This window comes from Macadamia integrifolia, chromosome 1 (genome assembly GCF_013358625.1).
Source record: "Macadamia integrifolia cultivar HAES 741 chromosome 1, SCU_Mint_v3, whole genome shotgun sequence".
In the NCBI taxonomy this organism is placed as follows: Eukaryota; Viridiplantae; Streptophyta; class Magnoliopsida; order Proteales; family Proteaceae; genus Macadamia; species Macadamia integrifolia.
Window position 1 is genome coordinate 30123817 of NC_056557.1, and position 15742 is coordinate 30139558.

General features: G+C 42.5%; 1 protein-coding gene across 1 annotated transcript; it reads right to left on the bottom strand.

Annotated features, from left to right (window-relative positions):
- Positions 1-3846: 3846 nt before the first annotated feature.
- LOC122073093 lies at positions 3847-7503 on the bottom strand. The gene is made up of 4 exons (XM_042637614.1): positions 7164-7503; positions 5250-5383; positions 4408-4530; positions 3847-4059 (listed from the first exon to the last, which is right to left on the bottom strand). Exons 1-4 carry the CDS (start codon positions 7501-7503, stop codon positions 3847-3849), a joined length of 810 nt encoding a protein of 269 aa, XP_042493548.1.
- Positions 7504-15742: the final 8239 nt, after the last annotated feature.

The window sequence follows — 15742 nt, forward strand, 5'->3', positions numbered from 1 at the left end:
TCATATGTAGGAAGCTTCCCATAACACAGACTCCAACCAAAAGTCGACAGCCGAGGAGAGAGGCCTTTCATCCAGACCAAGTCATGCCATGGGACCTTGGGGTTTCGGCGATGGATATCATTCCAGGCAGAGAAAGTATTGAAGTCTCCAGAGGTGGAGAGGGTCCAAACACACTTATCTCCAATATTGCCTCTTGGAATATTAATGGTTGAAGCAGCTACAAATATAGCTGCCGATCCCATTTTACTGGGATTTTACTGATATGTTATTGATGTGTTCCATTCCTTCAACTATTACCATTCTTATTTTGTCTTTACATAGATCCGTGCACGTTTGAAGCCTTGCAGCCAAAGAATTCCCCTTCTTCGTTGCTTGAGGAAAACTTAGTCTAAAATTGTATGAAATCATTACAGTTTAGACATACTTACTAGATATATAGTCACTGCACCTTAAGATGCATGTAATCTCAATCCGATATATATACACACAGATGTGATGTATTCCATAATTGACTAGATTATTTGGGATTGCTTGGAAGTGGTGTTCAGGCAGGAGGATGGGCGTGCTTAGAGATATTATCCAATCAAAGTTAAACATTTTTTTTTAGTGGGGGGTGTGGTGTTGCTTGCGATGAGATCTTCTCCAGCGGTTGGGCTGCCTAGATAAGAATGTGACAGCTAGGAGGATCCAATCATGTGTTGGAGTATGTGCCCAGGTCCTCCTAACTGCGGGGTCCTTCTTTGGACAGCCCAACTGCTTAGAAGAAATGGTCAAGGGATAAAACTAGTACTAAATCACGTGTCTTCACTTAGGACCGCTGCAGGCTACCATTTTTAAACTTTGGATTGGTCTTTGGATTGGTCTTGGCTGATAGCAATCCAAATCGCCATGATCAAATTGTAGTGAATGAATTTACCTCACTTTTTAATAATTTTTTTAATACATTTGATTTAGTATCGGATTCAATCTGAGTTTTACAACCATGACTAGAGGTCTGAATGGATGAACACTCTACAGACACCGTTTCTTGCAAATGATAGGATGAGCCTACTAATGGCATGCCTTGACGCTAGCTGTGGCTGAGCACATGAACTCCTTTGGGTGCAATTCAGGGACTTGATGGCTTACTTAATGAAATATGTGATTGCATTAGTGTGGGCGGTCTGTGGGTTGCAGCTGCACCCCCTACTCGCAGCCAAAGAAATAGAATCTGCTCGAAAGATATTTTGGAAAATATAAAAACCTAGGGGGATTTTTGTGAACACAACGGGGAAGTGAATTATTTTATTACTTGGACTGTGAGTAAGAGTTAGAGCTAAGGGTAGCAGACACATTTTTTCTGGCTGGCCAGGGAGATGCATCCCTTTGCCAGCCTTTAGCTACCATTTTTATGATTCTACTTGAAAGTTTTTTACATGGCACTCTCCTGGACTTTGGTCCTATTACAAAACCCTCTTATGTGTTTTGAGCAATTATATGGACCTCTCTTGGGCTTTGGTGGGCTTACAACTAACCGCAGTCTGCCATTATGTAAATTTTTCATAAACGATCATATTATCTTTCATAAATGTTTTTTAACATTTTTACTTTTTTAATACAAAACCTTGAGATATGTCCTCAAACTTAAGTCCTTCCAACCTCATATTCCATCTCACCTCTTTCTTCTTCGGCGAACTACATATATGAAATTGTCATCTTCGATGAACTGCAAGGAATAATATCTCCATTCTGACAATTTTCAAATTGTGAAACTGACTTCCAATACCCACAACTATGCAGCTGCCCTAATCTCTCCAACCCGGTAAAAGATGGAAGTTTCTATAAAAAAACCCACAGCAAAGATGTCCAGAGTTGATAAAATCATCACCAATGAATCAGATAGGGATAACTGTTAATTTCAACTTGTCATGACCCATAATGTCATAGGAATTGTAGACAAATAAAGTAAGATATTTAAAAAGTTACACTTAAGAAAGGGAAAAATATCAACTTTTGAAATTTAGAGAGACCTAAGCTTTTCCTATTCAACTGGTCAAGTAACTGAGTATTCGAGTCAGAAAGTTCATCATTTGGCCTCATCAAACAATGAAAAAAAAAAGAGTAAATAAAAAGAAGGTGAACCAGCTGTGAGATGAGGGGAAAAAAATCATCTGATAGATTATAGGCTTTTTAATGTACAGAAAACGATTCTCACATCCAAGGGAGGCTTCCAGTTCGGTTTTTTTTTTTTTTGGTGAATGAAAATATATTAAATAAAATAAAAAAAGGAAATACAAAGCCAAGCCATAGGCTATCCAAAGGCCAAAGCCCAAACAAATGAAGAACCAAGGTGAGGGGACAAAACAACCATCAAAGGGGATACAAGAAAAACTAGGGGTGGGGGCAAATTACATACCAAGAAAAGAATGGTACACTAATAGAAGGGGGAGGGGAGAAACAAAAGAAAAGAGGCTTCATCAAAGTTAGGGGGAAGGGGAGACAAGTGGAAGATCCCAAGCCAAAGCAAGGTGCCTATTTCTAAAAGAATCTGGGCACCTGGCACACCTATAAAGGATTTTATTCTTCACCTCAAAGGTGATGGCATTCCATATTTGATCAATAGAACATGAAGAGGAAGTCCATCTCCTTTTATTTTTTTCCCACCAAATATGGTGAATTACTTTACAAAAAGCCAACTTACCTACAATATCACAAGAAGTTTTGCCATTGAATTCTTTTAAGATCCACTTCCATTCCCTGTCAAAGGAAAGGATAACTCTAGGGAGGGGCCAACATTTCCTGAGGATATCATTCCAAACGGACTTGGAAAAGGGATAGGAGAAAAAAAATATGATCCACACTTTCTATAGAGTTCCAACAAAGGCAGCAATTGGGAATGACTATATTTCTTTGAAGAAGAAAATCCTGAGTGGGGAGGGATATAGTCATAGCCCTCCAAGTAGTAAAGGAATGCCTAAGGATGGAAGAATTAAACCAAATAGATCTAAACCATGGAACAATAGGAGCTCTAGTGTGCACCAGATTCCAAGCAATAGAACTGATGGATTTATTAGTAGAGTTATCTCATTGAACAGAATCCCCACTACCCCGGCGGCCTAAAGTGAATATTGGGGAGTTTCTGGCATATAAGGATAGAAACTGGATGGATTTTAATTTATAGGGTTTTGTAGACTAACTTTAGGGTTTGCAGGGATTGGTCAAGATCAATAGAGGCCGATTTTATTCTATACTCCAAGTTCTAAATCCTTTGGCATATAGCCCCGTCTAAACCATTCTTATGAGGTGCAATACCCTTCGGAGAGTTGTAGGGATATATGTTGTCCACCAGAAAGTTATATAGTCCTCTTCTTGGTTAGACAAGGAATTGTAGCAAAATCTTTAATTGTTGGTATCTATTTGAAAAACCAATGCAATTTGGGGATTTTAGGTTTTATAGACTTTGGATATTTTAGTTCAAAATATATTAAGGGTAAAATAGTCTTTTACATTTCAAAATTAACACCTTGCACCTCACTAACATAGTCAGGTTTTAGGGGTGTGGATGTAATTATCCATAACACAGAGAAGGAGTTTGTAATACTAAAGTCCATGGGAGGGCCATGTAAAAACTCTTTACTTAACAAGGGAATAAACAATATTTTTTTCTGCTAAAAATTCATGTGTATTAAAAAAAAGAAGAAAAAACATAGTACAAGTTGGGACTTAGAAGACATCAGAAACAAAAAACAAGAAAAGAGCCGAAGGACAAAAAAAAAAAAAAAAAAAAAAAAAAAAAACCCCGAAATCACTTCCTCACCTTCTGCATGGCCATCAGCAATGAAGGAACCCTCACTCCATCAAAATAAACTACAAGAATCGAAATCTTGGACTAAATTTTGCGTCCCATCTGAGCTCATCCAAGATCAAAGCTGGCAGAGGAGGATCTTCATATGACGAGCCACTTCTAGCTGCAGATTTTCCCAAGTAATCAGCCACCGGATTAGCCTCTCTATAACAATGGGTTAACTTCCATTCAATTCTTGAAAGGTATGGAGACAAGCAACACCAGTCTTGCCAAATCTGCCAAGGGATATTTTTTGAAAATACCGCTAAAGTCACTGCCATCAAATCTGTCTTGATCCATAATCTCATAATTCCTAGCTGCTTTGCTATTTTAATACCTTGAGTTAGGCCATAACATTCAGCATCGTAATTTGTTTTGACTCCTAATAAATATCTAAAGGAGGAAATAATCCTTCCATTAGAATCCCGAAAGATACCTCCCACTCCTGCTCTTCTTGGGTTACCAAGAGAACATCCGTCAATATTAAGCTTGAGCCATGAAGGGAAAGAAGCACACCACATCACTTCTAAAGGCTATGAAATTTTTTGAGGAATTAGCGAGATTCCAAGCAAACGGGCACAAACCAAATCAGCAACTGAAATTTTCCTGAGAGAAGTGGATGGGAAAAGATCTCGAAATGCTAAAATGGTTTGGCACAAGAGAAGGTCTGCCCTTATCCTTATTCCTTGAAACCTCCTTACATTTCTCTGCATCCACAAAAAATAAGGAACAAGAACAAAACCTGCCAGCCAAGCTTTTTTAACAGGCACGATATTACACTTCGACTTCCACCACAGAAACAAGTCTTGAATAGAGCTATGCTGAGCCTATCCAATATTAAAAAAGGATGTAAAAAGAGCCAAAATTGCCTTAGAATACCTGCATTCTAAGAATAAGTGCTTCAGGGACTCTGCCGCTTCACCACACAGATCACACCGCGAGGCAAGCCATATGCCCTTTTTTTTTTTTAAGCTATAGATCATTTGTATTAAAAAATATGGAATATACAAAAGAATAAGAAAATCTCTTAAATAGGAAAAACTAAGGGAAAATAGAAGCCCCCCCACCTTTGGCATTGCCATCAGTTGAAAAGGACTTCCAAACCTTAGATAGGACCAAGATAAAAAACCTAAGGTAATCTATATCTTGGATGCTGAGCAGCATCCAAATCTAGCTCTATAGACACCGACCTTGGCCAAAGCTCCAATGGAGTTGAGACTTCGAGACGAGCAGCAGATTTCACCAGAAAATCAACTACGGCATTTGCTTCCCTGTAACAATGAGTTACCTTCCAATTAATAGAATCCATATAAGGGAGAACTCCCCTCCATCTTTGCTGAATGTACCGAGGCACCAAGCCTTTAGAAAGAAGGATCACCACAGTCGCAGAGTCACATTATATCCAAAGGTTCTGAAATTCATTCACCTTTGCCAGCTCGAGACCTTCAATAATTGCCAAAAATTCTGCTCCAAAATTTGTTTTAATATCAACGAACTTTCTAAAGTTCAACAAAATCTCTACTCCCTCATTTCTAAAAATTCCTCCAATCCCTGCCTTCCCTGGGTTACCCAAAGAGCACCCATCAGTGTTCAACTTCACCAACCAGGAATGGGAGAGCACCACAACACTTCAATTATCTCCCTGTGCTTGCAAACCCCACGAGGAATGCTCACTCTTCTAGCACATAATAGATCTGAAATGGAGAGAGGTTTTCCAAGATAAACAATAGAAAACATACAGATTTCATCTTTTACCATCGCAAAACTTTGCTTGTACTGTTTGGCAACACCTTTATGGCATCTTGCATTTCTCTCCATCCAAACAAAATACAGAATAAGGATCACTCCACAGAGCCACACCTTAGCAAAAGTGATTGACTTAGCTTTCCGTTTCCACTAGGCAAATTGGTCCTCCATCCTATCAAAAGAAGGCCACACTACACCAAATAAATCATTGAATAAATTCCACATGGCCTTGATGTAATCATAGTGGAGAAACAGGTGAGTATGTGATTCTTCCGCTCGACCACAGAGACTAATCCTAGAAATCACCATCACTCCCCTTCTACGAATCTCCTCATCTATTGGTAATCTGCAATGAGCTAACCTCCATCCAAAGCGGCTTGACGGGGCTGCAACTTGGTTTCCCAGATCAAAGAAGACCAAGAAACAAGCGGATTCTTCCTCTATATATCCTCCCACGCCGAGCTCAAAGAGAAGGCACCCGAGTTGGTTAACCGCTAATGGAAGGTGTCCTCCATTTGAGAAATAAAAATTCTTTTAGCCTTCCCGAAGGTTTCAGATAGCTAGACAGAGGTAACATGAGGAAAATGCCACTCACCATCATGGATAAAATCAGCAAGGCGCAACTTTGTCCCTTTAGATGCATCCTGCTCCAAGTTAGAAAACTTCGCCAGAGAAGGACTCTCTAACCACCGGTTAGACCAAAACATGATCTTGTCCCCCTTCCCAATCATCCATCTCTCCATATGCAGTAAAAACTGCCATACTTTTGTTTAGCCCCGGCCAAATGGAAGAAGGCTTGTACCCCTTTTTGAGAGAGCCGTCCTCATTAACAAATCTTGCTCTGAAAAATTTACTCATAATAGAGTCATCATGTCTGATCTGCCAGGAAAGCTTACACAAACAAGATTTATTCACATCACGAAGCTTCCTGATGCCCAGGCCCCCCTCAACCTTGGGCTTACAGTTGTCCTCCCATTTGACCACAATTTTCTTCTGCTCCTCCATTTGACCTGACCAGATGAAGTTTTTCATCCACCGTTCCAAAGTTTTAATGGAAGACTGAGGCCACCAATAAACTGCAAAATTGTGAATGAGAATACTCGAAATCACTGATCGAACCAGCTCAACACGCCTCAGCTATCGATAAGAGCTTTCCCTTCCATGCCGCCAGTCTACTTTTAATTTTATCCAACAAAGGTGAAAGATGGTTTTTAGACACTCTACCTTTGAAAATTTCCACACCAAGATACCTTGTTGGAAATCTGAATGCTTGAATATCCAGAAGCTCACTGATAAAAAGCTTCTTGTGAGGAGCTACCTTCCAAAAGAAGACTTTGCTCTTGTCTAGATTAAAACGCTAACTTGAGAATTCTTGATATTTTGAAAGAAAGGAATGTAGGATTTTCACATACTTTACTGACGCATTAATAAAAATAAAATATCGTCAGAAAATAATAAGTGGGTTGGAGTAACCGCTTCTCTTGGACCCGGCAGCGAGCCAGCGACTTGAGAGCTCCCTTAGCAACCATTTTTTTTAAACCCCTGCATAGCACTTCCTCGGCCAAAATAAAAGGAATGGGAGAGAAGGGATCACCTTGACGAAGGCCACGACCCGCTCCAAAGAACCCCACTGAGCCTCCATTAACTAACACAAAAATCCTTGAAGTAGAGAGAATTTCTTGAATCCATGCAGTCCATTTTGGCGAAAACCCAAACTTCCTTAAGACTGCAAAGAGAAACTCACAGGATAAGGAGTCATAGGCTTTCTGAACATCAATCTTGATGCCCATCCCACCACCCCTCACAACAGAATACATAAAATTAGACAATTCGGATGCAAGACTAATATTTTCAGATGTTATCTTACCCTTTTGGAAGTCGCCTTGCTCCTCAGAGACAAGCCTTGGGAGGAGCATAGAGACTCTATTAGCCATGATCTTGGATAGCACCCTACAGAAAAAATTCCCCATGCATTTTGGCCGAAACTTGTCCAGGGAGAACGCTCCCACCACTTTCGGGATTAGAGTGACGAAGCAATTGTTCACACCCTTAGGAAGGTTCCCCATTCTGAAAAAATATATGACAACTTTGCAAAAATCGCCTTCAACTATACTCTAGACCCGTCTAAAAAAGGAACCAGGAAAACCATCACGACCCGGGGAACTGTCTGGTTCCAAATCCCACATCATTCTTTTAATTTCCGCTAGAGAAGGCTCAGCCTCCAACGAGGTTACATCACCTTCTGAAAGCACCTGGGGAATACAATCCAGCAAATCAAGGTGGGGAGATATCACTGACTGCCTATGAAAGTCTTCATAAGATTCTGAAATATATGAAGTCAAGCTTTGTTGATCATCGATCCACGACCCATCCTCCCTCTTCAAAGATCAGATTTGATTTCGAGCACGCCTCATTTTCACTATGAGGTGAAAGAATTTGGAGTTTCTGTCTCCTTCTTTCATCCACCTTTGCTTAGCTTTTTGAGACCATAAATTTTCCTGCATTTGGGTAGCTCTCAGCAAAGCCATCTTAGCGTCAGCCCCTTTGCCAAATAGCTCATCCAACACAACCAGTATTGGGGCATGATCAGAAGAAGTTCTCAAAAGGACCCTTTGGAATATATTCTTAAAAAAATCCTGCCATTTCCCATTGCAGAAACTCCAATCGAGAACAACCGCAACATTCCCTCTTCGACGATTGTTTGTCCAAGTGAACTTCTTCCCTTGAGAAGGCACTTGCATCAGCGCACATGCATCCACCATTGCTTGGAATTCAGCCGCTGAACTCGTATTAAACCTTCCCAGGCCCCTTTTCCCATTAGACAATAAGGTGGCGTTAAAATCTCCTATCACAAACCAGGGCATTGTAGGAACCACCACCGCTCCCAGCTCCATCCATATCTCTCTGCGCTTGACCTTGAAGCAGTTCACATGCACAAAAGATAGCCCCACACTACTATCAAACCAATCCACCATTACTGATACTTGCTGATCAGACAAAGAGATAACTGATGGATGAGGAATACCATGCCTCCAAAGAATCCATGGATTCGGAACCTTGTCAAGCCGATTGTTATGGATCAAATCCGCAGCATACCCTAATTTATTAACCAACAAAGAAGGGTAATCACTGACCTTCACCATCAGCTCTGCCAAGCAAACAATGTCTGGGGAGTGATCCCTAAACAAAGATGTAAGGCTCAGACCCCAGCAGCCTTCTTCACGCCTCTAATATTCCAAAAGAGAACTTTCATAGTTAACAATGCTTAGCGGCAGCATTGTCAGGCCTCTTTGCCTGACCACCACTCTTCTTGCTAGTTTTACCAACTCTGAGCGCAGCCACATTGCCTTTCTCACGGGCAGCAACAGCTCTATCTACCTCTTCCACCTCATGAAATACATGAGCGACCCTGCCATCAGTGATTTCAGTCACAGGCCGCTGATGAACCTCCACATCCTCCTCTCTATGCTGCAGCGAATCCAACGAGGTAACCCGACCCCCACGAGTCACAGCACCTCCACCTCCTCTGCCCTTGTTCGCCTGACCCCTCCTTGGGCGAGAGGATGGATCCACATGGACCAGCCTTGAACCAACACCAGGCAAACCGGCCTGGCCCAAGGGCTGACCGAGAGAACCAAACTCCTCCTCGTTAGTATTTCCATCCGATTCTCCCAAAGCAGAATATGCTTCAGATTCCGCCACCTCACCCTCCTCCATAACTAGGACTCCTAAATTTGAATTCAAATTTTCAGCCAGCCCATTTTGATTGGAATTACTCAGGTTATTCTCAACTGAAACAGAAGTTTCCAAAACTGCATGGATATTTCCACCAACATCCGTTCCATGAGGAGAAAGGGACGTTGGGTATAATTCAGAATCCTCCCCAACCGTTCTTTCCTTGCTGGGAGACAGAGTTCGCTGAGAGTTGACATAGCCTGAGTCAGCTTCATCCTCGACGTACACAGCGCCTGGAACGCCCCACCGCCCTTACCCGAGTATCTTCCTTCTCGTCATCAAATTTTTTCTGCCGGCATGCTCCAACCTGAGGCCCAATTCTCTTGCAATACCCGCAACGTTCTAAGCCATCTCCATACAGCACCTTTTGGCGGAAACTAAATACTTTTGTAGTTCCTTGTTCCAGCCGCTCAACTTGCACTTCCTCGATACTAGTAGCCGCCTTAGAGACATCTACCTCAACTAGAACTCTGGCAAAGTGTCCCATTATACCTTCCCTTGTTCTACGATCCAGGGCTATGGGGCGACCTACCACCTTAGCAATAGACAGGAGAATATTCTCATGCCAATACTCGAGGGGTAGGTTGGGAAACACACCCAAACCAGTTTTGTCCATGGTTGCTTCTCATGAATATTGAATCCAGCTTCCAATGTTGGAAGCGGATTGTCTGTTCACCCATTTTAAGAGGGCTCCTCCACCATACAGCCGCCTTATCCCCTTCGCATTGGAATTGAAAATGACATAGCCCTTCCCCAAAGGATGTATAACCACTCCTTTACTCAATTTCCAAATCTCTCGTGTCTCCTGACACAACTTGTCTAAAGAAATCAGACAAAAATTAACACGCCCTATCAAGGTAAACCTAAACAACTGTCTCTTTGACTCATAATCCTATTGAGGGATTACAATCCTCCGTATGTTCCCCATCTGAATTGGTTCAGGGAGAGAATCAATTGCAGGCCATGATGCATTGCCAACAGCTTTGGCATATGACTTCTTAGGAGCAGGTCACTCTTCCACACCCTCCCCATGGGCTGGATGTCCTTCAGCCACTGGACCTCGATCCAGATCCTCCCTAGCACCACAATCGCTCTCGTCCTCAGCCCTAGCATTCCTCACTTCCAGACCGCTAGCCATAAAAAAGTTTCAGCAGGAGGGCCAACGACCACCAACTCGTTAGACATATGCCCCTTTTGATGACCATCTCATCTGAAGATATACTGCCATGCATCAACTTCCAGTCGAAAGAGATTGGTGAGGAAGAAGACCACTTCGCTATATAGTGTGAAACCATGGGACCTTTGGGTTCTTTTTTCGGATTTCCTCCCATCCAGACTTTATAGTGAAATTGCCCCAAAGAAGGGCTCCAACAGCATTTATCTTTGACTTGGAAAGATGGAATGCTAATTTCTTTGACCATGTTAAAAATATTTTTCATAGCATCAGAAACTACCGGGGGCAAAGACCAACAAGAATTTTCAATAAAATCCTTAACATATCTTCCCCTGGGAATGAGAGAAGAATCCACCTCCAACCTCTCCTCAATAGACCATCCATCCACCCATCTATCCTTCCAAAATAGAATTTTCCCGCCATCACCAACGATCCACCTCTCCTTGGAAGAAAAACTCCACATTTTTTTAATTCCTGGCCAAACAGATGAGGACTTGTAGGATCTTCTTAGCTGTCCAGTTTTGGATAGAAATCTACCTCTAAAGAACTTCCCCATAGTAGAATTTTCATATTTACCCTACCAAGCAATTTTACTGAGAAACACCTTATTCATATCTCAAGATCTTCTTATTCCCAACCCCCTTTCTTCCTTTGGCCTACACATTGTATCCCATTTGACAATGATTTTCTTAGAAGAATCCACATCGCCTGTCCAAATAAAGTTTTGCATCCACATTTCCATGAGCACTACCAGAGAAGAAGGTCACCAATATATAACAAAGTTATGGAGGGGGATACTTGCCACAACCGAATTCACAATTCCACCCTACCTGCCATGGAGAGCAGCTTGCCCTTCCAACCTGAAAGGTGCCCCTTGATTTTATCCATCAAGGGAAGCAATGGATCAAGCTTCACCCCCACTTTGAAGATTTCAACTCCCAAATATTTAGTTGGGAAGAAGTAGCTTTGAACACCCACTTCCTAAACAATTCGTTGCCTTCTCATAGGAGCAATTTTCACAAAAAAAAGTTTGCTCTTCTCCAGATTTATAAACTGACCTGAGAAAGCTTAATATTTTTGAAGGAATAGATTTAACTTCCTCTCACACTTGATTGAGCCATTTATGAAAATAAAAATATCGTCAGCAAAAAGAGGCAAGAGGGAACTTTTACCCCATGAGGGCCAGCCAAAGACTTTATCTTATTGGAATCAATTAGATTTTGATTCCCCCATAGAGAACTTCCTCAGCTAGGATAAACAAAAGAGGAGAGAGAGGGTCTCCTTGCCGAAGGCCTCGATGCAAGCTAAAAAAACCCACTGGACCACCATTTAGCACTATAGAGATACGAGTAGAGACCAGAGAAGCACAAACCCAGTCAATCCATTTTTGGCCAAATCCAAACTTCCTCAACACCAAAAACAAGAACTCCCATGATAAAGAGTCAAAAGCCTTTCTAACATTCAGTTTCAACCTAATGCCTCCACCCCGAGAAGAATTGAACATCATATTGGCCAATTCAGAAGCTACACTTGTGTTGGATGAAATGACTTTCCCTCTTTGGAACGCATCTTGTTCTTCTAATGTTAGACGAGGAAGAAGTCCACTCAATCTTGAAGACATAATTTTGGAGACTACTTTGGGAATGAAATTCCCTATGCAAATAGGCATGTACTTATCCAAAGTAGATGAACCCTCCACCTTTGGCACCAAGGTAATAAGACTATTATTAGTGCCATTAGGGAAGAAACCAGAGATGAAGAAAGATTTAATTGCTTTACAAAAATCCCATTCCACAATATCCAACATTTCCAGAAGAAAGCCCCACAGAAACCATCCAGCCATGGAGAGCTTTTAGGATCTAAGTCCCACAAAGCCCTCTTGACTTCATCATTGGAAGGAATTGCTTCAGAACCCACTCTATCATCATCCATTAAAACTTCTGGAATACATTCAAGAATCTCAAGATATGAAGATAAAGGAACCTCTTTGTGGAAGTCATCTCAGGATATGAAGATAAAGGAACCTCCTTGTGGAAGTCTTCATAATAGTCAGTCACATACTAACTAAGATGATCTCGACCCTCTATAGTAGATCCGTCTCCTTTCTTGAGCATTCGAATCAGATTACGAGTGTGCCTCATCTTTGTTGAAAGGTGAAAAAATTTTGAATTTATATCACCTTCTTTTAACCACTTAATTCTTGCTTTTTCTGCCCATAGCTTCTCATGATCTCGCAAAGCTTTAACATAAATCGTCTTCGCATCCGCCTCTCGAGCAAATAGGGCATCAGTCATCCCATCAACTTCAATTTCTTGAAGAATAATTTCTAGATTTTTCTTAACAAGCTGCAGAGCCACCTTAAAATTTGGAAAATTCTCCTTTGCCTACAACTTGATGATAGCCTTCAGCCGTTTAAGCTTTTGCGTGACCCTGTATATCGGATGCCCCCATACTTCTTGATTCCACACCCCTTTCACAACATTGAGAAAATCAGAGTGATCTTACCAGAAATTATGAATTCTAAAAGGAATATTACCTGGTTTTTGTACTGATTCAGACACTATCAGAAGGGGAGCATGATCTGATGCCGATCTCTAAAGGACTTTTTGGATACAATCTTCAAAATAGTTTAGCCATGAATCATTTATGAATGATCGATCCAACACCACCATCACATTTCCAAACCAGGTGAACTTTGAACCTTGAGAAGGGACTTGAAGCAAAGAGAAGGAATACACCATAGCGCCTGTTGCGGTAAAAATTAACCGGATGATCTTCCTTGTAGTTCCTGGTGCTTTGGCCGACCTGCACAAAAGAGAAGACAGGGGAGAGCTGGGCTGACCCTACGGGGGACTCTCCGATGCCTAATTCGGATCTTTCCACAGTAGATGCTTAAGAGAGCTTTTCTAGTAAGAGAAGTGAGTGATCGATCCCCATGATGGAGGCTTACCTTGGTATATATAGGCTGCTGATGGAGGAAGAGTGGGAGATGATTGTGAAGAGTCCTGTTTAGGCGTGGAGTCCTTGAGGGGAGTGGCTCTGTGATTCTGGGAATATTCCGAGTCATAGGGTATTCCAGGGGAATATTCTGAGTCTTAGGGTATTCCAGGGGAATATTCACCTCTTATCTCAGAAAGGCCAACTGTGTGAGGGATAGACATCTATGGTGACATGTAGTGGATAGAGTCCTTTCCTTCTGAATAGGGATTACGTTCCTTGAATGTAGGGGTGGACGAAAGCACGTTTGTAGAAACCTTGTTGTTGACGTCTGGCCGAGGTGGCAACACATCCTGATGGAGGGCCGAGGTGGCAGCACGGCCTGATGGAGGGCCGAGGTGGCAGCACGGCCTGATGGAGGGCCAAGGTGGCTGCACAGCCTGATGGAGGGTTGAGGTGGAAGCACGGTCGGATGGAGGGCCGAGGTGCAGCATTGGTCAAGACCGGTCCTTGCCTATGCCGTGGTTGGGAAGAAATACCCTCATCACTTGCCCCCCGCTCTAGCAGTTTGGCTCGGACAGCTAGAGCATTAAATTTTGCTGACATTTTCGATCGTGCATCGTCCACTCGATGTGAAATGTGCTCGTTATGCCACTTGTCTCAGAGCCGTTACCTCACCTCGAGTAGGCAAAGAGACCGCTCTTGTCCGTCATTGATTTCCACAGCAAATGCCGAGGTGAGGTAATGGCTCCAAGACACATGGCATAACGAGCACATTTGGACGGTGCATGATCGGAAATGTCAGTGGAATTTAATGCTCTAGCTGTTTGAGCCGAATCGCTAGAGCAGGGGGCTGGTGATGAGGGTATTTCTTCCCAACCACGGCACGGGCAAGGACCAGTCCTGACCAATGCTGCACCTTAGCCCTCCATCGGGCCGTGCTTCCACCTGGGCCCTCCATCAGGCCGTGCTGCCACCTCAGCCCTCCATCAGGCCATGCTACAACCTCGGCCCTCCATTAGGCCGTGCTGCCTCCTTGGCTCGACGTCAACAACAAGGTTTTCAGAAACGTGCTTTCGTCCACCCCTACATTCCAGGAACATAATCCCTATTCAGAAGGACAAGAATCTATCCACTACACGTCACCATAGACGTCTATCCCTCACACGGTTGGCCTTTCTGAGATAAGAGGGGAATATTCCCCTGGAATACCCTAAGACCCGGAATACTCCCAGAATCACAGAGCCACTCCCCTCAAGGACTCCACGCCTAAACAAGACTCTTCACAATCGTCTCCCACTCTTCCTCCATCAGCAGCCTATAAATACCAAGGTAAGCCTCCATTATGGGGATCGATCACTCACTTCTCTTACTGGAAAAGCTCTCTTGAACATTTGCTATGGAAAGATCTGACTTAGGCATCGGAGAGTCCCCGTTGGGTCAGCCCAGCTCTCCCCTGTCTTCTCTTCTGTGCAGGTCAACCAAAGCACCAGGAACTGCAGGAAAGATTATCCGGTCAATTTTTATTGCAACAACGCCAAATTCTGTCGCTGAGCCAATATTAAATCTTCCCGGACCTCTCTTCTCATTAGAAGCCAAAACTGCATTAAATCTCCTAAAAATGTCCATGGATCAGCCCCATAAGAAAAACCAGACAGATCCATCCAAAGCTTCCTACGCTCAGCCCTAAAGTAATTTGCGTGGATAGCTGAGATGCACACTCTTCTACCCCTCCACAAAATTGAAAAAGTGAGCTGCTGATCAGATTGAGATAAAATACTCGGACGACCCAAATTATTCTTCCATAAAACCCAAAGGTTAGGCTTTCTGTCACCTCTATTGTTATACAAGACATCTGCAGCGATACCCAACCTATTAAAAAATAAGGTTGGGAATTGCGATACATCCACCGTAGGTTCAGCTAAGCAGAGAACATCTGGATCATGCTCCTTTATCAAGTTGCGAAGAGATCTACGAGCAACTCCTTTCTTTATTCCCCTTATGCTCCAGAAAAGAGCTCTCATCATGAAACAATATGAGAAGACTGCGCTTTATCAGGTCTAGCAACCTAACCTTTGTTAAACAACTTCTTCTTTATTTTTGGTTTCGAAAAACCATCATGAACCTTTTTATCTTTTGCCACAGCATCAATAATGGCCAATTCTGAATGAAGAACAACCGTTCCTTCATGAAGGGAAGATGTAGGCATTTTCTCCAATATAGTAGCCTACCCCACATTAGAAACCTGCCTTTTACCTCGACCAGGGAGTGGAAGAGAAATAGCTATACGAGAACCTCTCATATAAGTTCTTCCTGTAAGATTTCAA